The 27,986-nt window shown below is 37.7% G+C and overlaps 1 protein-coding gene across 4 annotated transcripts in view; it reads left to right on the top strand.

Moving 5' to 3' along the window:
• Window positions 1-27,986, top strand: part of LOC124793147 (uncharacterized protein YJR142W) — a 287,324-nt gene that overhangs the window by 82,269 nt on the left and 177,069 nt on the right. For all 4 annotated transcript variants that reach the window (XR_007016578.1, XM_047257999.1, XM_047257997.1 and 1 more), the window contains one exon: window positions 22,821-22,939. Coding sequence is in view for 3 of the 4 variants with exons in the window: in XM_047257999.1 (XP_047113955.1) it covers window positions 22,821-22,939 (119 nt within the window). In the remaining variant the exon portion in view is untranslated. The remainder of the gene's footprint in view (window positions 1-22,820; window positions 22,940-27,986) is intronic.

Raw genomic sequence — 27,986 nt, 5'->3', positions numbered from 1 at the left:
AACTCTTCCTTTATTTGCATGTTTATTCAGTCTGGCTTGGCTGTATCCATTCTCCAAGATATTTAAATTTGTTTACTGTATTTATTTATCCATACCATGTTTGTGGATGGATTTCCTTATATGTTGGCTATTTATGTAATCTGTCTTGTCATGAGAGAGAAACGTCTACTGGACTAGTGCCCACTAGAATAGTTAACACCCATATGCTGATTAGCCAGAACATTATGACCATCTACATAACAGCCGGTATGTCTACTTTTGGCAGAGATAACAACAGCGACATATTGTGGTGTGGAAGCAGTAAGCCTTGTTGAGGGACTACGGTATATTGATGATTTTCACTTATGGACCGTCTGACAGCAACTGAATAAAACACAATTTTAGTGCCATATGCGTTTCGCCTTTATTTTCTGTAAGGCATCATCAGTGGCAGGTTGCGTAGACAGTTTCTTACATATTATGCTCCCGTTGCATTTTTGGTGTTGTTCTTCTTTCTATGAGCGCCAATTTGCTGTTTTTTCCACATTCCACAGCACTATGCACTGAACGCTTGTTTTAATGCAATGTTTTGGTTTCTGTTGCCGACTGAGGGAGGTGGCACCATATCTGTACAAACACGTCACCCAGTTCCTATAAATTGCGGAGAGGAGGAGGGGGGGTGGTGGTGGTGATGAGGAGCTCTGACACCATATTCAGTCACATCCCAAATGCGTTGGATCAGTGTCTTCTTGAAAAATACCACTGCCATTGGGAAACATGGTTGTCATGAAGGGGTGTATGTGGTCTGCAACCAGCGTATGATATTCCTTTGCTGTCATGGTGCCTTGCAGTAGCTCCACTGGGCCCATGGATGCCCATGTGAATGTCCCCCAGAGCATAAGGGAGCTGCCACTAGCTTGTTTCTCTCCCACATTACAGGTGTCAAGGAGCTGTTCCCCTGGAAGATGATAACTACTGAGTTATATAAATAACTCCCTTTGGCATGATAAAGAAGGTACTGAGATTCATTTGATCATGCTATGCTTTGCCACTGAATCAATGTTCAGTGCCAATGGTCAAGTGCCAATTTCAGTCATAGTTGCCAATGTCATGGTCTGAACATTGGTATATGCATGAGGTCACTCATGCATTTGTGTACTTTTGCAACATTCGGTGCACTGTTTGTTGAGACACACTTATACTCTGCCCAGCATTGAAGTCTGATGCTAGTTCCACCACCATTTGCTGCCTGTCCTTTTTACCAGTCTGCCCAGCATATGACATCTGTAGTGGGGGTGGCTGCCCAATTCCATGACATCTGGCCATGGTTTCATGTTGGTTTTGCTGCATGTTGACACTCGCCACAGTACTCCTCTAACACCTGAGAAGTTGTGAAGTTTCCGAAATGCCTTGATGAGCCTTCAGGCCATTACAAAATGCTTTCACTCAAACTCAGATAGACTGTGCACCTTCTCCATTCTATACACAGACAGCACGCTTGCTGATACCACGTGCACCATGTGTGTGTCTGACTGGCAGTCATTCCTCGCCAGGTGACACTGCTAGTGCCTGGATGGGTTTATATCGATAGGAGGTTGAGGGGTCACATTGTTTTCGCTGATCAGTGTAGTGGTTCAATAGATCATATTACAATGAACTTTGACCACATCATCTTGGCAGAAAACATAAATGGCCACCTCTCAGATCATTTATGTCAGACGCTAGTGCTGAAACGTAATACCAAATTCAAATCAAGAAGACGTATGAATGTAAGAGGAAACTATCTGCATTCAATATTGCTATGCTGAGACAAAGTTTAAACCTGGAATCTTGGGAATCAGTAATTACTACCATTGGGGTTAACAATAAATGGAACAGCCTGGTAGAAGTTAAGGACGCGCACATAAATAACAGCAACCCATTGTAAAAAAATGAGTATTCATAAAAAAAACACCTTTAAAATCAAAGCCTGTGCCAGTAGGCATTAAAGCAAAAGATCTGAAAGAAAAAATGGAAAACATGTATAGCTCACTCAGAAAACTACTGAGTTATATAAATAACTCTACAAGAATTACAAATATCAGTTCCCCCAAAAACAGATACACAAGCATACTTTTGCGTCCACTAATGAACAGAACTGCATTCACTACCGGCAGGACACACTGATGACATTCTGCAGTTTAATGAGAGCCTTAGTAACAAGGACTTAACAGGATTAAATGAAATTTCTTCACAACTGTTGAAGAAATGCAAATGTGAGATGGTGAAACCATTACCAATTCATATAATAAAGTGCGTTTTCGATGACTGTATATTCCCTGACAAGATGAGACTGGCTGCAGGCAAACTCTTACACAAAAAGGGGTATAAGGCATGTTTAAAGCTATTGACCCATTGTTCTAATATCAAAAATCACCAAACTGACTGTGATAATAATGTTGAAAAAAATCTTGCAACATTACAACAGTGCTGACATATTATGTAATTTCCGCATGGTTTCAGATGATGTTGAAGAACCACCTCAGCAACAGTGTAACTTGTCCATTGTGAACTTGAAAAAATAAATGAAAAGTTCCAAGAAACAGGAGTATCCATGCACCTCTCAAAAGCTTTTGATAGAATGCACCGGGACATGCTCTTATCAGAAACTGCACTGAGTGTTGTCACTGGAAAATTCATGCTATTGGTGGAGACATATTTAAATGGTTGACAACAGTGTACAGAAATTATCTATGGGAATGGAGGAATACTGGAGAAGAGAGAGTAGAGAATATGAAATATACATTTTGGTGTTCCTTAGGGCTCCATTAAAGGTTGATTTCCATAAATACATTATGTAAATGATTTCCTAAATTCTGTAGATAATTAGCGTTTGATCACTATGTATGCTGCTGACGCATCTGGTTTCTGTCGTAGGGCAGTGAAAGATTCAAAACAATTGAAAAGGCAAGAGCTCACTTTGAAAGAGACCTACAAGTCATCATAGAAATAATAAATAATATTCACTGGAAACGAAGTGGTCCAAATGGCAGAAATATGCGATAGAAGAGATTCTGTCAAAAACCTATTTGGAATGTAACTTTTGGGCTTATACATAGGTGTCCAACTCTCGTGGAAGTGGCAAGTTTACCATGGCAAAACAGAGAGAGAGAGAGAGAGAGAGAGAGAGAGAGAGAGAGAGAGAGAGAGAGAGAGTGAGAGTCTATATATATTAAGGAGATTACATTGATTCTGAATCCCTAAGGACTGTATATTTTGGATTAATATACCCTTTATTGTATTATGGAATAGTACTGTCAGGTGGCACTTGGCACACTAATATGAAAAGGGTTTTTGTACTATAGAAAAGAGCACTGAGAGTCGTAGCTAAAGTAAAAGCCTATTCATTAGATTCTGTATTGTCACAGTTTATGCTATGTACATATTAGAAACCATTACGCTTGTGAAAGAAGTCACCAAGGTCACAAATAAGAACACGGGAATTAACAATGAAGACACAAGGCATAAAACAGGATTTCATATGATTAACAGAAGATTAACAGCAAAAAGTCCCTATGTTAAAGGAGTTGGTTTTCATGTTAAAGATGTAGGCAAGGGTACTTTTAATAAACAACCCAAACAGTGACTTGTCCATTAATGCCCATATAACATGAATTTAATGTGAATTATTATAAGCAACAATTCTGTCCTAGAAATAAATATACCAGTTGTTCATTGGGGAATGATTTATTCTCCTACTGTTTGAATTATTTAATTATAATGTTTTGTAAAAGAAATGTAACTTATACTTTGTTGACAATGTCAGTGCATATAAAATTGTGTATGTGCAAAAAATAAATTGAAATTGAGTTCTGCAGTTGGTTGTAGCTTCTCAATCATTTTCTGTTGTTTTCTTTAAATCAACCACAAATTCTAGGCAATTTCCTGTAGGTCTTGTCATTTTTTAAGCCTAGACAGATAACCCCCCCCCCCCTGTTCAGTCTTTTTTTATTGTAATCTTCCCTATTACCATTATTGTTTTCTAGTATGAGGTTAAATAAGTTTGGTGGCCAGTCATCACCCTCCTTGACTCCTGTCCAAAACATTAATAACTCTGAAATTTTGTCATGAGTTTTAAATTTGTGCCTAGCTTCCCTTAATATCTTACTTATAATTTCCATTTATCAACATACATGGCAATCAGAATTTTATCACTACATTATTTTAGTGTTTTTTTGCAGAAAATTCCAAGCTGTACATTTTTGAGTATTCCATTCTTCAGTGTAAAACCTCACCTTCCTACATCAGTGTGAATCTGGCTGAGCACTGATCATTCACAGTGAAAATTATCCACATTAATAGGCAGAAATGTTAGGTATCAGAACAATATGGGATTTACCTAATAACAAATGCAGCACTTTTAGTCAGTTGTTGTTATGTAATAACAACAATGAATGGTATTGACATTATTTTGTCTCATCACGAAGTATGCAGGATTAATATTCAGAATTGTTTAAATAAGATAGTACTACACTAATTATACTGCACTAATTAGCATATTCATCCACTCAGTTGTTCATGTTGCAGTACTGGGGCAATAAAGCTATAAATATCTGTGTATATGTGCTTTGTATTAGTTCTGAAGAAGGACATTGCCCAAAAGCTCAGCAAGGTTGTCAGTCTCATTTACATGTACCAGCCTCTCAATATGTCAACCATAACAACTTCCATTATATGTATTTCCTAGGACATACCTTTGTCGTATTTATCCATGTGTAATGCTCTGGAAATTCCATTGAGAATAAAAGCCAAGATTCTGAAGGAGTTATGTCGAACACTAACAGGCAGGCTACTTCTTCAAATCGTACTGTCAACAAATTGTGACTAGTGCTAGTCTACTCACATTGATAATTATGGGAATTACTTCTGATTACTTCATATATAAAATTAGAAGAAAAGCCACACACTACTTAGTTGTTTTTATCTACTACTTCATACTAAGCATTTGTGGTGTTTAATTGAAAACCTGTTTAATGTGAGCACTAGTGTTAACTCGAATTTCCATCCTTGAGTCCAAATATTGTGATTAATTTTAGTGTTGTGGTTGTGAATGTCACAGTTCATCTTAAATTTCCTCTTATTATTAATCACTAATACCATTATGGAGCTTATGTGTTGGCAGATGAGTATAAGTAAGAATCCCAAGGTCCCTGAAGAGGATTATGCAAGCTGTTTGATAATCAACTTTATGCAATATTCGTACTGAACACTTCTGTAGAATAAATAAATATTTTACCTTAGCTGTGTTGCCTGAGGAAATGATGCCACAGGATAATATTAAGGGAAAGTATGCAAAGTATTTGCAAATATCCCGTGTGCAGATGAACATAATCAGTAAGATTTTTAAATTCAAACCAAGTAGAACTGAACTTTTTGTTAATGTATCTGCATATTGGTTGCATCTCAGTTCATTATCCTTCTGAATGCCTAGAAACTTTATGCATGGAGCCTCAGACAATGAGTTCCCATTATTGTGTGCTTTACAGACGTGTAATTCATTTTTGTTTGTTGGAAATTGCATAATGTGAGATTTTGTAAGATTAAGGTTCAGTCAGTTTGCTTCTGGAATTGTTCCATTATTCTCCTGGCTGTGTCTTGTGTGAATGTGTTTGGGCCCATTGGCAGTGTGCTTGTGTCATCTTCAAACACAAAAGTTTTTGGTGAGTCGCTCAGTGTCCCCCAAGCAAATACATCATGGGTAGGAGAGGACCACAGAGCAAACCTAACAGAGCATTGTATTCAGTGTTTCCTCACAATGAATTTCCATGAGAGGTAGATAAAGTTTTAATTTTTATGTAACTGATTTTTAGGTAACTGATTTTTTGTTTGTTATAACTGTATGTCAGCAGTTTTGGAACATAGAAAAGCTCTCCACGCCACAATACTCTAGCACATTGATGGAAGAGTTAAAACAAAACATCCCAACCTGTTTAAGTCAAGGTAGGTTTTGGCATTTGGTTTTGGATCCTCCAGCAATATGCTATGGTACTGTGGTGTGGAGAGTTTTCCAATGGACCAGTCCAATGAACTGCGGACATATACTTGTAAACGAACTGACTATTTATATTCTCCACTTTCTCAGTGGGTTGTAACATTTTGCTTTAACTTATCTAGCAGTGTGCTACAATCCTGTGCACAAAGATTCCAGTTATGTACCAGGACTGCACACATATAGCTGCAAACAAACGAAAATTAATTATGTAACCTCTTACTTTACAACTTTTGATTATGCCCTACATTCATTCCTGTGGGATCATTTGTTAATGTGACCCATTGTTTTTTGTTAATAACAATAATAATAATTTCATGTGGCTTACTGACCTGGTGCAAGTCTATTAAGTTGAACAGCACTTTTTAACACAGAATCCAAACCACGTGTCATTTCTGGCAACTACTCACATCATTGGGAGGTGAAGGCTAAGTTAAAATGTAGACTGAAAAATCCAAGGTTCAACTGGGACTGGATCCCACAACTTCTTGGTTTCAAATCGACTGATGTACCACTAGACTACCAGACCCAACTTGTTTGCTGTTGTTAAGAAATGATTCTATTCATGCCCAAGAAATACCTTTAACACCATATCATTTTACTTTTTTAGTAGAATGTTATAACCCATATAAGCAAAAGCCTTCACAAGGTCACAGAAAATGCCAATAGGACAGTTTTTCATGCTTACTTCTACCAGAACTAAGCCTGTGAGAAACTATATTGTTTTCTCAGAAGAGAAGCTTTTACACATGGCAAAGGGTCACCTGCTATCAAAAGGTTATTGTCCATAAGATGGTTCAGAATTCTAACTTCTCAAACATTTTTGAGGATGCAGGAATGAAGGACATGTGTCTGTATTTAAAGGTCACTTGTTTATCTCCATTTTTATAGATGGATGTTTTTACTGCGAAATTATGTCTTTCACAAATATTTGTTGACTGATCGCATAGAAAATTCGAGGAGTGCGCTACAAGCCATGACAAGATTTTGGCACACTTATTGAAACACCATCATAATTAGAATATTTACTGCTTGTCAATGAAATAATGGTTTTTGTGACCCCTTCAACAGTTAATTTAGCAAAACTGAGGTCTGCTGGTGCAGTTATTACTAAGGTCATCTGATGGATCTGCTTTCAATTGTCAATATTTTTTCCTTGTGTTTTCAATTACTGTTTAGAAGACTTTGTTGAATTTAATATCCAGTTATTTGAATTTAACATAATCCATCTTGCAGATACTGTCACTAAGGAGTTGAATATCATTTTAATTATAGAGTTTATTCATTTCAAGCCAGATAATGCACCAAAATGCCTTCGTTGTTTTCTTGAAATTTTGAATATTTTGCCCTTTTGTGGTATGGTGAAGAATTTTGCAATATTACTTATGTGCATCTTTAAGTCGTGATTAGAGTTAATGCGTTGCATTAAATTAAGCGCTCTCTTCCTAGTACGACATAATTTGATCCCTTTCTTTCTGCTTTTATTGCAATTATCCCTGAGCAGTTGTAAATGAGAAGTGGGTTTACTGTTCTGTAAGTATACTTTTAGGAAATAATTAAATTTCTCATATAGTGTTTGCCCTTAGTATACTTCTTTCAACTGTTCCTTCTATAAATTCTCTCTTAATAATGTGATTATGTCAACATTTAATTCTTTGAAACCATATTTTTCCATTTTTTGCTAAGCATTACTGATGTGGATGCTGTATTGCTGCCATTTGGCTGTTGTTGTCAGATTAACCCTTTGTTATGGGGATCACATCTGTTTCATCAAGCAAGTTGGATTTAGAAATAAATTATCCACTCCCAGTGCACTTTGTTGTTCTGCTTTTAGGGGAAATGTTAGTGTGAATAACAGATAAAGTTAGACATCATAAGTGTCGTCCATTAGTACTATCCAAGAAATTATTATTGCAATCTGCACGTCAAGTGACTACCCAGTTATTTCTGTCAAGTCTTATTAGTACCATCTCTGATTGCTCGAAGAATTTGAAAACATTTTCTTTTCGCACCCTACATACTGTCTGCACCATTGTCTTGTAGATGTTTAAGTCTGTTACTGAAGTACAGCACTCAAAAACCTCTTCAGTGCAGTATTCATTTAGGACTATGGCCTGTGACTTATTCTTTTTTCGTGTATATAGCCACTCCCCCCTTTTTATGTTGTACTTACAGTTTTCTGTAGCAATGTGAGAAGCTCGACTTTTTTATTTAACAGACTTCTTATCTTTTGACAGAAAAATGAAATGTAAAATCTTTTGTCCTGTTTTGCTGTTGAAATCTGCTATTTATGTTTTCCCCCTAATTGCTCCTGCTATGTGTATAACTATGCTGCTGTTCTGTCTAGGCTTACAAAAAGGATAGTGCAAATATTAGGAAATACAGGCATTGAACAGGGTGTGCTCAGTTTACAGTGAATGCTTCTGGAAATTAATCATGCAAGTAAAACCATTCAAGGAACTTTCAGCTGTAGGCCATGCAGTTTGTGACATGACCATGTGACTGGCAATGCATATGTCACACATATATATGGATGTCAAATCCTATTGACCTGATCCTGAAGATCAGCATTTATACTTTTGACAGAATGCTTCATCTGGAGCTTCGACACATTTTCATCTGCAGAAGTGTAATTGAGGTTACGGTACAAACTGATAACATCACCACCCCTTTCCCAGCTCCAATAATCAATACATGATCCTTATTACCAAGATCTTGTACTTTATTTTATTGGGAGTTCCATTAATCCAAGTAGCATTAGAATTGCTAGAATATGGAATGAGTCACTGTTTTAGCAGTGTTTACATGTATGAATTTTTTAGAAAATCCACAATAACACTGCCCATCTCCTCCTCCCTCCTCTCTGTTCATCAACCCTGCCACTCCTCTCTTACTATCCATCTCATCCTTCCATCTTTATCTGTCCCACTCCTCATCCCCGCCCCTCTCTCTATGTCCATTCGCCCCTTCTCCCTTTTGTCTGTCCACCTCTCCTCTCCCCTCTCACTCTTCACCTCCTCTTTCCCCTCTCTCAGCTCATCCATTCCCACACCCACATATAGCATCTGGAACATGCCTGTCATGTAGGACAGTGTAGATGTATGTGGCTAGCAATCCTTTCATCCTAGTCCCTATGGAAGCTAGGTAGTTTTTACCGCAACTGTACTTCTTTCTGGACAATAAGTAATACATATACAAAATTTGGCTGAAATTGATCCATTTGTTTAGGAGGAGATGTGGAAAAATACGCACACATTTGATTTATTTCTCAGAGCCTGTGGCACCATATGAACTGACACTATTTGATCATGGAAAAACAGTGAGATAAAATAATGGTTGAGAAAGACTTAACAGAGTTAAAAGATATGAAAAAATGTGATGATATATATGAATAAATGGTAACTTACTGCAAATGCTGTTAAACTATGATGAGAAATTCTTCTACAGAATAGGAGTGTATCACATGGAAACCTGTCAGTTTAGATTTAGAAGACTGATGTTTATTTGTTAATTTTTTGTTCAAAACCTATTGACAATGGAAACTGTAGAATAATGCACACCTTTGTGTGCAGTAGCTAAGCAAGTGTTATAGAAAAGTCTTTCTTCTTCTTCTTCTTCTTTCGATTTCGGCCATCTTTGGACCACGTTCAACAATTCACTTGCCCGGCTTTTTGATCTTTTTTTCTCTCTTCCCAATATTTCCTCATCATTTTCGAGTGGTTCCTCCTCCGCTCTTCCGACCATTTCCTGTTATTATTCTTTAGTTTCGCTTCTTCTGGAAAACACTTAATTTCGTTCACTATTTGTCTAAACTTTCCCCTGTCCCTGATTGACTCACGGGTGACATTAAAATAGGCCAAATCCTTTTTCACCATCTGTATCCATTTATTGTTGGTTTTTTCGTTCCTGTTACTATGTTCAAACACTTTTCTTGTTAGTCTGTTTCCATCCATCCTCGACAGGTGACCATAAAACGTTAGTCTGCGTTTACGCATTGCCTCACTCACTTTCTCAATAGTTTTGTATATTTCCTTATTACTCTTTAGCTTGTACTCTTCTCCAGTCTTTCTCGGTCCTAATATTTTTCTCAAAATTTTCCTTTCTTTCTTTTCCATGTTTTCTATTTCCCCCTTTTTGTTAAGAGTTAGGCACTCCGATGCATACAGGCATTCTGGTCTAATGACAGTTTTATAATGTCTTAATTTAGCTTGAATCGAAATGTTTTTTTTGTTATATATGTCTTTGGTTTTTTGAAAAGCAAATTCCATTTTCCTTGCTCTCGCCTGGTTTGCACTCTTGTCTAAACCATTCACTTGAATTATTTCACCTAAATACTTAAATTTTTCTACTCTCTTAATATTGCCGTATTTAGTAATAAGATTTTTCTTGTTATTTCTATGATTAGACATATACACGGTTTTTTCAAATGAAATCTGCAGTCCAGCTCTGGCCGAAACTTCTTGTAGTTTCTCCAGGTAGTTCTGAGCTATTTCTTCGTTTTCTGTAATTATTGCCAGATCGTCTGCAAAAGCTAAACAGTCCACTTCTATTTTTTCTTTTTTTGTTCCAATTCTGATGTCATTCTTGGTGCCTTTGAGTTGTTCTTTCCATATTCGCAATATCTTTTCCAGTACGCAGTTGAAGAGGATTGGGGATAAACCATCACCTTGTCTAACACCTGTTTTAATTTCGAACTTCCTTGAAATTTCACCCATAAATTTAACTTTGGCCTTACTGTTTGTTAGCGTCTGTTTGATAATTTGAATTGTTTTCGTATCGACCCCAAATTCTTCCAATACTTTCAGTAATGTTTCTCTATCTACCGAGTCGTATGCTTTTTTGAAATCTACAAATACTATTGCAAATCTCTGGCCTCTTGAGATTCTGTAACGAATTAGTGTTTTCAGGTTAAATATTTGTTCAACACAGGATCTACCTTGTCTAAAACCTGCTTGATATTCACCTATTTTTTTATCCAGAACTGGCTCCACGATTTGAAGTAATTTCCTTGACAAAATTTTGTATCCTACTGGTAGTAGCGAGATCCCTCTATAATTATTAACATTCATCTTATCCCCCTTTTTGTGTAGTGGGTGTATCAGGGCACACTGCCAGTCTTCAGGAATTCTTTCTTCGTCCCAGATCTTCTTAAACATATGTTCCAAAACTTGTGGGAGGTTGGTATCCATTATTTTTAGGATTTCTGGTACTATGGAGTCTTCACCTGGGGCTTTATTGTTTTTTAGACTGTGTATTATGTGTTTTATTTCTTCAGCGTCTGGAGGTTTTGACTCGGTATTAGTATTTCGGTGGTTTTCAAAACTCATTTTATCTTTGGGTGGTTCACAATTTAGCAGATTCTCGAAATATTTTGCTAATATTTCACAATTAGTCTTGTTTGTCAAACCTAGCTTGTTCTCTTCATCTTTAAAACATAAATTTGGGGATTGGTATTTGGTTAGCTGTTTTCTAAAAGTTTTGTAGAAATCTCTAGAATTATTTCTTTTAAAGTCTTCCTCAATCTGTTCTAGGTTATCCTGAAATTGTCTTCTTTTTTTATTACGGAAAAGCTTAGCTGTTTCTCTTCTCTGGATTTTAAAATTGTCAAGATCTTGAGGATCTTTTGTGGAGTTCCATTTCTGCCACAATTTCTGTCTCTTCTCCAGGTTCTCATCACATTCATTGTCCCACCATGGATGTCTTCTTACTCTTTTCACGAGACAATTTTCTTTTGCTATTTCAACTATTTCGTTTTTGATCTCCTCCCATCCCGCTTCCTTATTTATTGTGGATATGCCATCGCTATCTTTGTGCAATGCTCTTTGAAGCCATTGTTTAATTTCTTCATTTTTTAACGTTTCTGTGTTATATTTTGGAATTTTGTAAAAGGTTTTCTTCTCTTTTCGAAATGGGAGTGGTCTGAATTTAATCGTAGTCAAATAGTGGTCTGAATCAACATCAAGGCTTTTCAGCACTTTAGTGTTTTGAATTTCTTCTTGACAATGAAGTGAGATAGCCACATGGTCAATTTGGAATTCTCCGAGAAGTGGATTTGGTGATCTCCATGTTTTAGTTTTTCGACTCAGCTTTTTGAAATGTGTTGTCATTATTTTCAAGTTGAAATGCCTACATACCTCTATAAGCCTTTCTCCATTTTTTGAAGTTCTTTTGTGACCTGGGAAGAGGCCTACTGTTCCATGGTATTTTTTCTCCCTTCCTATTTGTGCGTTAAAATCGCCTACTAACATTTTTATGTTCTTTTTTGAGCATCTATCCAGTTCCATTTCAAGTATCTCCCAAAATTCTTCAACTTTCTCCGGGTTATTTTTGTTGTCCTGGTTTATGGGTGCATGGCAGTTGATTATAGAGTATCCTTTGTTTTTACATTTAATCTCAAGAATGGATAGTCTCTCAGAACTCGAGTAGAAGTTAGTAACTGAATCTAAAATTGAGTGATGTACCAGAAATGCTGTTCCCAGGTATGGCATTTGTTTCATTAAGATTTTACCTGGTTTTCCTTTAAATAAACGATAGTTTTCAAAATCTAAAGCAGTTTCATCTAAAAACCTTGTTTCTTGTAATGCAAATATTAAAATTTCTTTCTGGTTCAGCTTTTCAATCAATAATTTCAATTTTCCTACTTTAATTAGAGAGTTTACATTTAGGGTTGCAAACATAGTTGCTTTCTTAAATTTCTCCATATTGTGTTTTCTGAGTGAATGTTTCTTTTAACTGGGTATAGCATCCCAAGTTGCTGATCAGTACTACACATTAAGTTTTGCACAAATGTTGCAGATTGTGTGACTGGAATCCACAGAAGTTTCAGAATGTAATGCCATATGTGATAGTAGAATGAAAGCAAGTAAGTTTTTGTGTTTCGTTGTCAGAGACAATAGTAATTCTATTATAATAAAGGTGACATATTCAGTTTCTGCAGAAGGTCCAGAATGTTATAATTCCAACAAATCTTTTCATCGATTCTAAGTCCTAATAACTAAAAATGTATCAACTTTGTTGATTATTTGACTACCTTTTAATAATAAAATTGCAATTTTACTGCTGTATTTATTGTACTTTGTTGCAGATAAATGGAAATCTGTTCTGTATATGCTTGAAACTGACCATACCTATTACAACATTTGCTTAATCCCTTACATTGCATCCCCTATCTTTCACAGTGAAACACATCAAATAGTGGAAGCATCGAGCCATCGGCAAGCACATGAAGAAAGAGTACAGCTAGTGCCAACTGAATATACAGCAGGGAGACTGAGGTGAGGGATTGCGTCAGATGGAACAGGCGAGAACAGAAAAAAGGCAGGGAGCAGGAGGAAGGGTTGGGAAGGTTTGGCGGATATCTCAGAGGACGGCTGCAGTTGTATTAGATACAAATACAGGTAGGAAATAGCAGGTACACAAAGTAGGAATTGGGAGGGGGAGGCAGAAGGTGCACAGTATAGGAATGCAGCACACAGGCATTTATCCAGTGTGTGATGACGTTGTGGGGGAGTGGATTGGGAAGGAATGACAGAGTAGAGGAAGGAGAGGCTGTTGGCAAGAGGGTGTGGATGCAACAAATGCTCCTGCTGCCTCTCCCTCTCCATTACTATCTCGTACACCTGATGCCACCCTCTGAGCTGTCAGCACATGACCCTCCCCCTGCTCCCCACATATTTTTCCCTTACTCATGCCCTCTTCCCAGCAGTCTCTCTTTTCTGTGTTCTGGCACCCTCTTCCCCCATCCCAGTCCACTCCCCCATATCATCATTATCAAGAGCTGCACGAACTCACAGCCTCCATTGCCTTTGCGTTGTATTCATATCCTGTGCATCTGCTTCTTCACTCCAAGCCATCAGCCACCCTTCCCCCTCCCCCCCCCCCCCTTTCCCTCCAGTTCCCCCATTCCATTTTGCCCATACCCACTCCACTCAATTCAACCCTTCACATCAGTCTACCTGTGGAACTGCAGATCTGGCATTGTGTATTCTGCTGGCACAGAAGTAGCTGTTCAGGATTTACTGTGTTGAGGTTGGGGTGGCTGAGGGCAGGAGGAGGGGAGGGGGGGGGGCATTATTTAATGACAGCCACATGAATGTATACACCAAAGAACTGTTTTGCTGCTGTCTGGAAAAACAGCTCATATGAGTGGTAGTTTTATCATCACTTCCAAGAAATCAAGCTGCAACTGTGAAACTTGGTGATGGTGGTAGTTCTTCTCCATGTATTCATTCTTTGATGTGACACATTTTTCTCAATGATGGATGACTTGGCGGAGAACTTCATTGTAGAATTTGGTACCTTGGCTGTTCAGGAATGTTCCACCTCGAAAGTCACCTTGTTGTCATTCTTTAAATGCCTCGTACTCAATGATTTCCGCATATGCAGAAAGAGGAAGAAGCCACTTTGTGCCATACCAGAAGAATACGGTGGTTGAGGCAAAATTAGATAGCCCAAAGAGGAGAATGTGTGTTTGTGGCTTGTGCAGAATGAGCTACAGTACTGCAGTGTGAAGCAAAAACACCCATTTGAACAGCTTCCCATGATGTTTCATACTGAGAGCCTCCCGTAACCTTTAATAATAATTCTGCAGCACCTTTTCTGTTCAGTGGGTTTTTTGAAAAAAATGTGAGTAGTTGGGGAACCCAGGTGGGTAGCAATCTTTGTCATTTTCAAATGTCGTGCAAGACATTGATTCTAAATTTTTTCCACTATTGCCTCAATTGCAATATATCAGCCTCTGAGCACCAAAACCACCACTCCTCTTGCAATCACTGAGTCTTCACAGGGAGATGGTCTCTCTTCCAACAGTCAAATAAAAACCTGGGAACTTTTGGGGGCATAAAATGAAATTGTAAAACATTTTGGTCAAGCATTATTAGTGTCATATTCTAATCAGAATTATCACTTTACATTCAGTTGTGTTTTATGTTTAATGATGAACACCAGCAGTACCAAGCCAAACTCCAAAACAGTGTTTATTCTCTAATATCATACTGACTCTTTTTAAGATAACAAAAGTAAATATCAGAGGAGGACAGTACATGAGTAAATAACAAGGAAATAATAAATGAAACAGTGTAGTAGATAACAAAACTTACGAATAAAATGTCATGAAATATAAATCTTCCTGAAAATTGAGTAAATAACTAATATGTCACGTAATGATATAAATCTTCCCGATAATCGAGCAAACAACTAATATGATAAAACTGAGCAATATGAAACACAAACTGGAATTTAACAAATGTCCAGATGTCTTTTCCAGATCCTCCAAATCACAAATCACTGCACTAAATGTTTCACATACAAACGACTGATATTACTGAAATGTTTACCCTCTTTTGTACACCTAAAACAACCGACAGTGAAAACAGTTTTTGACAGTGTAATGTAACTGGATAGATAAAAAATCTGCTCACCAAGTGGCGGCAGAACACACATATACAAGAAGGTTATATTGAGGCGAGCTGTTAGAGCCAGTTGCTCCTTCTTCAGGCAGAAGGGTTGAAGGGGAAGGAAGAGGGATGAAGGAAAAGGAATTGAGAGGTGTAGGAAAAGAAGGGGTAGATTTCAGAAAAGTCACCCAGAACTACGAGTCGGGGGTGACTTACTGGACAGGATGAGAAGGAAAGACTGATTGTTGGGGACTGCACTGGATGAGATTTGAAAACATGAGAGCTTAAAAGTGAAAGACAGGGTAATATGCAAGTCAGAGATTACTGCTGAAACATCACGCACAAGATAATAAGAGCGAAAAGCTATATGCATTTTATGTAACCAAGGTGTGAGGGGAATGGCGAAAAATAGACAGCTAAGAAAATGAAAGTCACTTAAACGGAGTGAAGAAGGGAGTAGTTACTGTGAAGAAATGCTGAGATGGAAGAAATTAATGTAAATTAAGGCCAGATGGGTGGCAAGAACCAAGAACATGTTATAGCACTAGATCCCACATGCAATGTTCTTAGAAACTGTTTTGTTATCTACTACACTGTTTCATTTATTATTTCCTTGTTATTTACTTATGTACTATCCTCCTTTGATATTTGCTTTTGTTATCTTAAAAAGAGGCAGTATGATATTAGCGAATAAACACTGTTTTGGGGTTTCGCTTGGTACTGCTGGTGTTCATCATTAAACATGAAACACAACTGAATGTAAAGTGATAATTCTGATTAGAATATGACACTAATAATGCTTGACCAAAATGTTTTATGTGTTTTACAATTTCATTTTATGCCCCCAAAAGTTCCCAGGTTTTTATCTGACTGTTGGAATAGAACCATCTCCCAGTGAAGACTCAGTGACTGCAAGAGAAGTGGTGGTTCTGGTGCTCAGAGACTGATATATTGCAATTGAGGCAATAGTGGAAAAATTTAAAATCAACGTCTTGCATGACATTTGAAAAAGACAAAGATTGCCACCCACCTGGGTTCCCCAACTACTCACATTTTTTCAAAAAACCCACTGAACAGAAAAGGTGCTGCAGAATTATTATTAAAGGTTACGGGAGGCTCTCAGTATGAAACATCATGGGAAGCTGATCAAATGGGTGTTTTTGCTTCACACTACAATACTGTAGCTCATTCTGCACAAGCCACAAACACACATTCTCCTCTTTGGGCTATCTAATTTTGCCTCAACCACCGTATGAGAAGAATCTAGATGGTGCATGTGATGAGACATGCACCGAGATCACGATTGTCATGTTGTAGAGCATGCTATGCAAAAGGATATTGTATGTTGCCAGTATACACCCTCTGCCTCTGCCCACTATTCCTACACTTCCAAGACACTTCACCATGGAGAGAAAAATGAAAGCTAACAATCCAGGATGGAATTTAACAATATAATGAAAAGGATAGTGGCTACATATGGCAGAAATGCTGTGTCGCAGAGAGGCACAATGAAAAGACTGTGGGAAAGTTAGCCTTTGTCAAAGGCCTTGTTGGCTGAAAGCTAACTCTCTGCAACTCAGCATCTCTGCTATCTAGGGAGTAGCAACTATTCTCTTCATTATATTGTTGAATAATGAACTCTGTCATTCCTTGAGAAAATCTTGATAGGTTTTTATGTAAATAAATATTTTGTGTACTTAAGATGTCTGAGTTATGATCTGTTTCCTGTCATAAGCAATATTGTGCTTTCTGTTCTGTCCTTTGATGAGAACTCTAGCCAAATTTCATAATGAATTATATGATTTTCAGGTATCCTTAGCCACTTTATCTACAAAGAAACACTACGGCTTTGTTGAATCTAACTATATTGTTTACCCTCTGCTGATCACAAATATATATTTATGGTTTTTTGTACAGCATCTGCTGGTTTGTGCAGTGCATGCAAGCAGTATCAGTACTGATATGTAACATTCATGTGATATCATGTAGAATCCTCTACATCTGCAACTGATGATTAATATTCTCCTGACTTTCATGACCTGCCCTTGCACTTTTGTAGCAATGCTACCTGGATGCACCATAAGACTTACTGAATGGTGCATTCAACATGTAATTATTTCTGTTCTGATTAGACTTCATCAGTATAAATTGTGTGCCCTCATTATCATTCATTAACAGTCCCCAATCACCCAGAAGTGGTTTTACGGGAATTAGGTAACTTGTATGTGCAGATATGGTGCCAACTCCCTCCAGCGACCTACTGAGGCCTCATTGCTTCCACACCAAGATGTGCTGCTGCTCTTATCCGTGCTAAAGATGGATATGTCAGCTATTGGATAGGTGGTCATAATGTTCTGGCTGATGAATGAATTTCTTCCCCCTTGTGGCCGAGCGATTCTAGGTGCTGCAGTCTGGAACCGCGTGACCGCTACGATCGCAGGTTCGAATCCTGCCTCGGGCAGGGATGGGTGTGATGTCCTTAGGTTAGTTAGGTTTAAGTAGTTCTAAATTCTTGGGGACTGATGACCTTAGAAGTTAAGTCTCATAGTGCTCAGAGCCATTTGAACCAGTTTTTCTTCCGCCTTGACTTGATGCCTTTCCAATGCTCTTCCTTTTAGATCCTGTTTCACTTGAATGATCCTCTGTATGCTGGGTCAGCCTGTATGTCTCTTTGTCTTCCAATTCCTTTCAAGCTGTTTTCTCACTATTCTTGTTTGATCCATCCTGTTTTGTATGTCAAAAGCCTTTCAACCTTGATGTTCTTATGCTGTTGCATAGTGGTGGCTTCGATTGTGTTTCTTGATAGATTCTTACATTCTGGGTCTTATCTTGTGGAATGTGTAGTACTTCAGATACATAAATATAGACATGAAAATGACACACTTTCCTGGTCAGGAAAAGTTAAAAAGGAAGAGCAGGTCACTCAGACCCCAGGATAGGAGGGACACACCTGAGTGACCTGCTCTTCTTTTTTGACCTTTTTCAGCCCACCTTCTCTCCTCCCTGCGGAATAAACTATTAGTTTCAAAAGCAGGGAAACATGTTTATCAGGAGTACTGCAAATTTTACCCCTGAAGATTTATAGTGGCCACCAATTCTGTTTCATAATTTATTACTTTTCTCTGTTGAATTTACCTTTGATACAGGTAAAAGTATACCTGATAAAGGGTTTTCTTGTTTCTTAATGGGGTTTGGTTGTTGTATTGGAAAGGTCTAACTTGTTGGGAAAAGTGAGCTTATTTTTGAATTTTATTAGTAATTTCCATCGAAGACTTGGTGTGTCAAGTTACAGTACTATGAAGGTACTGAAGTGTTCAATATTTTCCTTCTTCTCTCTCCATCCAGATCGATGTTCACATGTAATCCTTGCCTACTGTCTGGCAACACAGCATTTTTTGGCTAAGCTGTTTTAATAAATGATTCCACGTGTTTATTTCTGTTCCACCTCTTTTGTGCTTTCCCATGTCAATAGATTATCTGCTAAGGTAAATGTGTTGAATTCCATAACAGCTATTTTTTTCTTCTTATCATTACTTCAGGTAAAACAATGATGAACAGGAGTCGTAACAGTGTACAGCCCTAATCCAGTCTTTTCCCTTTGGTAAACCAGTCAGAATAAGCATCTCATTTATGGACACAGCTCTGGTAGTGGTTGTACATTTTTATTATGCTGGCAAGAGACTCTGGTACATTCCTCTTTGCACACATTTCTGTAATTAATCTCCTTTCACACTATCATATTCCTTTCCTAAATCCAAGAGGACAAAGACTATCTCTCTTCCTTTCTCCCAGTATTTTCCATTATCATTGTAACTACAAAAATTAGGTTTGTTCTTGTTCTGTTAATTCTAAACCCAGTTATGGCTCACCCTGCATTGCTTTAAAGTAAGTTGTGCATGCTTGTTCACACCAGATTTCCTACTCTTTCTTGTTACTGCCGAGAACTATCGCCTGAGGAATGATGTTGGACCACTAGTGTTGGGGTCCTGCTGCCTTGCAGTTTTAGTAAGGGACTATCAGAGGCTAAAGGAGTAGGCCCTACTCTTTCCAGCATTTAAAAAAACCAGCAAGAGGGCAATATCATCTGCTTTCCAAAGTAAAAAAGGAGTTCTGTAAAGCTTTATTGTAACATGAACATCAAAGGTAAATTCTTTGAGATAGTGACTTTAAATATTACTATGTTAAGATGTACAGGAAGTCCATAGGAATTCAAATGTACACAAACAACTCTAACAGAAAAGAAGAAGCTTTGAAATTAGATAAGTTGTGGGCCTTAATATTAAATACAGCAAACAGCACTTACTCTTCCGTGCCAGAGGCTCCATAACACTCATCAGCATAACCCCACAGTCTCAAGCAGCACTCTGATGATGCCACAACCTGACCATTGTGTGGATACATACAGACAATTCAACTTTCTGAGCTTCTAAGTGTCATACTTCTATCTGAGTCTTTATAGCCTCTGATGATGTCTCCAGCAGTAGGAGATGAAAAGTTAGGCACAGAATTATGCCTTGGCCCATGGTCTTATGTTCATAAAACAAAATTCACTAAGGATGCAAATATCAGCTGTGAAAGCCTACATTGCATAATCGTACTCTAGTTTTTGACTTTTTGCATTAAATCTCCCATTATCATCTTGTAATGGCATTTACTCTCAATTAACAATTTGTATAGTTTCCCATCAAACTCATAATAATGTGGGCGCATTTGTGTATAGACCTGAATGATTTTCCAATATCTTTTGTATACCTTTCAAACAATGTTGCCATTCTGCCTTAAATTCCATCAATATCTATAATATTGTTTTTAATTATCTGGTATACAATAAAGCTCGCACTTTCGCTTTGTCATTGCTCTGTTCCTCTGTAGTAATACATATGACCTTATTTTAGTTTACTCTGAATGTCTGGTAACAAATTTTAACTCGTCTTCCAACTCCATCACCATATCTCCAGAATAGGAAGTTCTACATTTTATTGTCCCTAAGTAAAAATGATGGAATAAGTTGGGTGTCTAAAGTCATTGTTATTGTCTATTTAGCAAAATTTCATAAACAGTATTGCAACAGTAACTGCCATTACTCCATGATTTGTAGCCATTGCCTGAGATCTCTCAGTGCACTGCTTCTCTGTGTCGTAAGGTCCTTCGTTGGTCGTGTCCATCTTCTCCTGTTGTGTTGTTGTTCGCAGGTTCGCTCCGCGGGTCCTGCTGCGTTTCCGTCACTACAACCCCGTGACTGTTCTGATCGCCGTTACAACAGCTTCCAATATACCTGAACCCCATGTCTGAAATTTGATATCCCAGAAACTCACACTTAATAATAGGGTCCACCATAAGGCTTCCTGTGGTACATTTTCCAGCCAGGACCTGAAGAAGTTTAATGAAATATGCAAACAGTGCTCAACTTTGATATATTCAGATGGATCTCAGCACAGAACTGAGTGCACCTGAATCTCAGAGCTTTGAATCTACATGAGTAGCTGAGATACTGATCACCTGTCAGGAGATCACAGTCACTCAGTCTTTGTGTCACCCATAATTCATTTACTGAAGATGATGGCAGATTTTAATTACCACACTGTCAGCAGTGCTGTTTGGTGAACATTCAGTCCATATTTGATTTCCACAAAGTCAGCCAGCCATTTTTATTTTAACTTTATTTATGGCAGGATGCATTTTGGGCTTCCACCCATCTTCATTTGGCATAATACAGTTATACATATATTCATCAGTAATTTGTTTACACCAACTGCATTTTGAATGCTGTAGCTGCCTTGTACTCTATATATGAGGTGTGGACAAAAAGTATAAGGAATTTTTGCTTTTTCTTAAAGAATCTTTATTTATTCATCAACATTAAGTTTGTCATTTTCAAAGTAATCTCCCTCAAATTAATACATGTGTGTCAGCACTTTCTCCAAACTTGTGAGCATTTCAGGAACTCACTTTTCATGATGGTTTTCAGCTCTTTCAGCAGTTCTGTTCTTATCTCATCAAAGGCAGCAAAATGACATCCTTTCACAGTTTTCTTCAGCCTGGCAATATAAAGAAATTGCAGGGGCCAATGTCCAGTGAACACGGTGGCTGAGGTGACATAACAGTTTTGTTTTTTTGCAAAAAAATCATGAACAAGCTTTGAGTTGTGAGCATGAACATTGTCATAATGCAATTTCCATGAGTGGTTTTGTCACAATGGAGGTCACTTTCTTCGGGCCTTGATTCCAATGTCATAGCCATATACCCTTGTTTCATCACCTATTATAACCTCATTTAGAAGGTGTGGATCATTGTCAACTTCATTCAGCAATTCCTGAGTGATGTCTACGCGACATTAGTTTTGGTCAGAATTCTTCAATTTTGGAACAAACTGTGTTGCTATATGTTCCACGCCCAAAACATCCAAAAAAATTGCTTGGCATGAGCCAAAGAATACGCTGACATTATCATAAATGTCTCTAATGGTGATTTGGTGATTTTGCAGGACTGTTTTCTTTTCTTCTTCCACACTGTTATCAGTAATTGATGTGCTAGGACATCCAGGTTGGTCGCCATTATCAACGTCTTCTTGACCCCCTTTGAAACATTGATACCACTTGTAATCTCTTATCTCATTCAAAGTAGATTTGCCAAAAACCACAATAAACATTTCAAATGTGGTGCTCTGTGCTTTATTCCATTTTTCAAGAAAACTTTAATGCAAATTCTTTGATCCACCTTTTTCAAAAGTAAAAGTTTGCTGAGCACGTGGAAACAATTACAACATTTTCAGCTGTCAATTGTAAACCAAATATTCAAAACAGCTGAAAATGCAAACATACATCAGGAACATGTGTTCCAACAAAATGATGAAGTTTTGAAAATTGGATGTATAAAGCCTGCAAAATTTAAAAAGTTCCCATTACTTTTTGATTGCACCTTGTAGTTTAGCTCCTTGTTTCAGATTTCTGTAGGCTTACATATTACACCTTTGTTTATTTATATTAGTTGTCTTTAGCAACACAGCCTTGACATTCTACTCAGGTTGGCTCCTATAATTGTCATTAAGATGTAATTAGGGGCTCTCCTACCAGTCCTTAGTAGAATCACATAAACAAATGTGTATTAATTTACCTCAACTTGATGAGATAATGGCAACTACAGGATGGCTGCAATAATATACTACTTCACGCCTCATACTTTTAGCTCATGGTGACCTAGTCTTCTGTTTTTGTTGAATTAGTTGAGTGCAGTGTTCATACATCAGAGAGGTGAGCAAAAAAAAAAAAAAGGAGTGGGGGGGGGGGGGGGGTGAGAGCTAACCTGGTACTATATCAAATCAGTCTTCATCATTGGTTTGCTGCCATCTGTTATAACTTTATTTATTATTTCCATACAGAACCTTATAAGCTAAGGCTTGAAATGAACTACATTTACAGGTAGGTGGTGGCCTTTCTGTGGGTTATACTATAATGGAAACTGCCATAAAGGAAGCAGCAGAAGAAGCTTCAATACCCCTGGAACTGATGAAGAATCTGAGGCCTGCTGGATCTGTTTCGTAAGTTGAAAATCTTTTACAGTTCTTTGCGCTTTCAGACTGTAGAGATATGAATATAATAGAGGGAAACATTCCACGTGGGAAAAATTATATATAAAAACAAAGATGAGGTGACTTACCGAACGAAAGCGCTGGCAGGTCGATAGACTTACAAACATACACACAAAATTCAAGCTTTCGCAACAAACTGTTGCCTCATCAGGAAAGAGGGAAGGAGAGGGAAAGACGGAAGGAAGTGGGTTTTAAGGTTGAGGGTAAGGAGTCATTCCAATCCCGGGAGCGGAAAGACTTACCTTAGGGGGAAAAAAGGACAGGTATACACTCGCGCGCACACACACACATATCCATCCACACATACAGACACAAGCAGACATATTTAAAGACAAAGAGTTTGGGTAGAGATGTCAGTCGAGGCAGAAGTGTAGAGGCAAAGAAGTTGTTGAAAGACAGGTGAGGTATGAGTGGCAGCAACTTGAAATTAGCGGAGATTGAGGCCTGGAGGGTAACGAGAAGTTGCCGCCACTCATACCTCACCTGTCTTTCAACAACTTCTTTGCCTCTACACTTCTGCCTCGACTGACATCTCTACCCAAACTCTTTGTCTTTAAATATGTCTGCTTGTGTCTGTATGTGTGGATGGATATGTGTGTGTGTGCGAGTGTATACCTGTTCTTTTTTCCCCCTAAGGTAAGTCTTTCCGCTCCCGGGATTGGAATGACTCCTTACCCTCACCCTTAAAACCCACTTCCTTCCGTCTTTCCCTCTCCTTCCCTCTTTCCTGATGAGGCAACAGTTTGTTGCGAAAGCTTGAATTTTGTGTGTATGTTTGTGTTTGTTTGTGTGTCTATCGACCTGCCAGCGCTTTCGTTCGGTAAGTCACCTCATCTTTGTTTTTATATATAAAAAGACTGTAGAGATAGATATTTGTGATCTTAACTATTATATATTTTTCATTCTGTGCCTTGTAGATTGTCAATAACTGTTTATCATTCATACATTTGCAATATATTATCTGTAAAATAATGTATAAAATATGTGTGGTTATGATAGTTTGAATACAGGTCCAGTTACTAAGTCGTGTGTGCTTCATATCCTAATCATTACTTAGTACAAAGAATATACGTAATGATGATTTTTATCACCACTGGCAGGTGAAGGGACTGTGATTGGAAAAAGATGTGATAAAATGACAAGTTAGCAAACCATTATGAAGTTGTATTTATGCTGGCCAGAATGGAGTGTCCAATACATCTTGCTGAACTATGTGACTGCAAACTGAAACGATGATGTATTTGAGTGCTGATGTGTATGTGTTGCACAGTGGAGGATGTGTTTTCAAGTCCTCCTCTGTGAAATGGTGGTCAGCAGTATACCGATTCATAATTTTCATGGCATTAAAAAAACTCTAAATGTTTATTCATTAGTATGAGCCAAAAAGCAGAAATGTTTAGCATCAAAACTTATAACCTCCTTTAGGTATTACTTAAATAACAGACAACTTTTCCAAATTATGCTTTGAAACATAGTATTCAAATGTTTTTCAGTATCTATATCACCAGATTTTTCTGCTTTTGCTGTCAAATTCAGATTACATTTAATCCCTCATGCTCCTAACTGTTAAGTGTCTGCATTATAGGAGCTGCAACCATATACAACTGGATCCCCTATGTTTAGCTTGTAACTGTTTACATTTATAATTTGGTAATAGACAAAACGTACATACATTATGTATGTAATGGCCACACAGCATTTGTTTGAATAATTTCTGCATTAGTAACAAATTAATAGACTTCATGGTGAATTTGTTTTATTTCTGTAACTACAAGATTATTAGATTAGATTAATTATTCATTCCACAGACCCATAAAAGAGGGAATTCTCCTGGGTGTGGAACATGTCAGATAAACACTTTACAAAACTGTAATTAGAAAAACTTGAGTTTCATTAATTTTAATGATCCTCAATCAATAAACAATAAAATTATGTACATGAATTAAATTTAAACTTCTAAAATTTACAGGTTTAATACTTACATCTGCTTTCATTAAATCCATCATTCAGACATTTTCTAGTTTCTTGGCTATTACAACCAAGTATTGTCAAAAGTTAAAGTAAATTATTCATTTCAGCGATCCTCAGTTAAGAACAATCAGATTATGTACAAGATTTAAAATTAAACTTCCACTATTTACAGACTTAAGACGTACATTTGCTTTCCATACATCCATCATTCACACAGTAGGTAGTTACTTGGCTGTTACAACCAAGTATTGTCAAAAATTGAAGTATGATAAATTTTCATAAAAATGGTCTACTGCACTTGTTGAGAAACTCATGGATGGAACAGAAGGAGTTGGCCACCAAAAATTCTTTTAAATTATGTTTAAATTGTGCCTTGTCTGAAACAAAACTCTTAATGTTTGCTGGTAACTTATTGCTGAATACTGGACTCCTTTCTGGGCAAGAGTAAGTGATTTTAAATCTTTATGTATATTGTTCTTATTCCCAGTATTGATACTGTGTACTAAGCAGTTAGTTGGGAAAAGAGATGTATTACTTACAACAAACTTCATTAAGGAATAAATATACTGAGAAGCTGTGGTTAATATGCCAAGTTCTTTGAATAGGTTTCAACATGATGTTCATGGATTTACACTACTCATTACTCTTATTATATGCTTCTGTACTCTAAAAATTTTTTCTCTGTTTGTGGAGTTACCCCAAAATATGATACCATATGACATAATGGAGTGAAAATAAGCAAAATATGCCAGTTTTTTAATATTTATATCTCCTATGTCTGACATCATTCGCATTGCAAACACAGACTTGGTTAGGCGCTTTAGCAGTTCGTTAGTGTGTTGCTCCCAACTGAATTTATTATAAAGTTGTAATCTCAAGAATTTTATACTCTCAACTTCTATTTCTATGTCATCATATTTTATACACACACCAGAACAAGGGCGATTACTTGAGGACAATATTATGGAAATGGAAGAAGATGTAGATGAAGATGAAATGGGAGATATGATACTGCGTGAAGAATTTGACAGAGCACTGAAAGATCTAAGTCGAAGCAAGGCCCCAGGAGTAGACAACATTCCATTAGAACTACTGACAGCCTTGGGAGAGCCAGCCCTGACAAAACTCTACCATCTGGTGAGAAAGATGTATGAGACAGGCGATACACCCTCAGACTTCGAGAAGAATATAATAATTCAAATCCCAAAGAAAGCAGGTGTTGACAGATGTGAAAATTACCGAACTATCAGTTTAATAACTCACGGCTGCAAAATACTAAGGTGAATTCTTTACAGACGAATGGAAAAACTGGTAGAAGCTGACCTCGGGAAAGATCAGTTTGGATTCCATAGAAATATTGGAACACATGAGGCAATACTGACTCTACGACTTATCTTAGAAGCTAGATTAAGGAAAGGCAAACCTACGTTTCTAGCATTTGTAGACTTAGAGAAAGCTTTTGACAATGTTGACTGGAATACTCTCTTTGAAATTCTGAAGGTGGCAGGGAGAAAATACGGGGAGCAAAAGGCCATTTACAATTTGTACAGAAACCAGATGGCAGTTATAAGAGTCGAGGGACATGAAAGGGAATCAGTGGTTGGGAAAGGAGTGAGACAGGGTTGTAGCCTCTCCCCGATGTTATTCAATCTGTACAGGGCTATTACAAATGATTGAAGCGATTTCATAAATTCACTGTAGCTCCATTCACTGACATATGGTCACGACACACTACAGATACGTAGAAAATCTCATAAAGTTTTGTTCGGCTGAAGCCGCACTTCAGGTTTCTGCCGCCAGAGCGCTCGAGAGTGCAGTGAGACAAAATGGCAACAGGAGCTGAGAAAGTGTATGTCGTGCTTGAAATGCACTCACATCAGTCAGTCATAACAGTGCAACGACACTTCAGGACGAAGTTCAACAAAGATCCACCAACTGCTAACTCCATTCGGTGATGGTATGCGCAGTTTAAAGCTTCTGGATGCCTCTGTAAGGGGAAATCAATGGGTCGGCCTGCAGTGAGCGAAGAAACGGTTGAACGTGTGCGGGCAAGTTTCACGCGTAGCCCGCGGAAGTCGACGAATAAAGCAAGCAGGGAGCTAAATGTACCACAGCCGACGGTTTGGAAAATCTTACAGAAAAGGCTAAAGCAGAAGCCTTACCGTTTCGAACTCATTGATGGGGACATGCTGCGCCGAGTGTGGGAGGAACTTGATTATCGGCTTGATGTCTGCCGAATCACTAAAGGGGCACATATCGAACATTTGTGAATGCCTAAAAAAACTTTTTGAGTTTTTGTATGTGTGTGCAAAGCATTGTGAAAATATTTCAAATAATAAAGTTATTGTAGAGCTGTGAAATCACTTCAATCATTTGTAATAACCCTGTATATTGAGCAAGCAGTGAAGGAAACAAAAGAAAAATTCGGAGTAGGTATTAAAACCCATGGAGAAGAAATAAAAACTTTGAGGTTTACCGATGACATTGTAATTCTGTCAGATACAGCAAAGGACTTGGAGGAGCAGCTGAACGGAATGGATAGTGTCTTGAAAGGAGGATATAAGATGAACATCAACAAAAGCAAAATGAGGATAATGGAATGTAATCGAAATAAGTCGGGGGATGCTGAGGGAATTAGATTAGGAAATGAGACACTTAAAGTAGTAAAGGAGTTTTGCTATTTGGGGAGCAAAATAACTTGTGGTGGTTGAAGTAGAGAGGATACAAAATGTAGACTGGCAATGGCAAGGAAAGCGTTTCTGAAGAAGAGAAATTTGTTAACACCGAGTATAGATTTAATTGTTAGGAAATCATTTCTGAAAGTATTTCTATGGAGTGTAGCCATGTATGGAAGTGAAACATGGATGATAAATAGTTCGGACAAGAAGAGGAGAAAAGCTTTCGAAATGTGGTGCTGCAGAAGAATGCTGAAGATTAGATGGGTAGATCACGTAACTAATGAGGAGGTATTGAACAGAATTGGGGAGAAGAGGAGTTTGTGGCACAACTTGACTAGAAGAAGTGA

The sequence above is a fragment of the Schistocerca piceifrons genome, chromosome 1 (genome assembly GCF_021461385.2).
Source record: "Schistocerca piceifrons isolate TAMUIC-IGC-003096 chromosome 1, iqSchPice1.1, whole genome shotgun sequence".
Taxonomy (NCBI): Eukaryota; Metazoa; Arthropoda; class Insecta; order Orthoptera; family Acrididae; genus Schistocerca; species Schistocerca piceifrons.
This window is presented reverse-complemented; position numbering and strand designations above follow the sequence as displayed.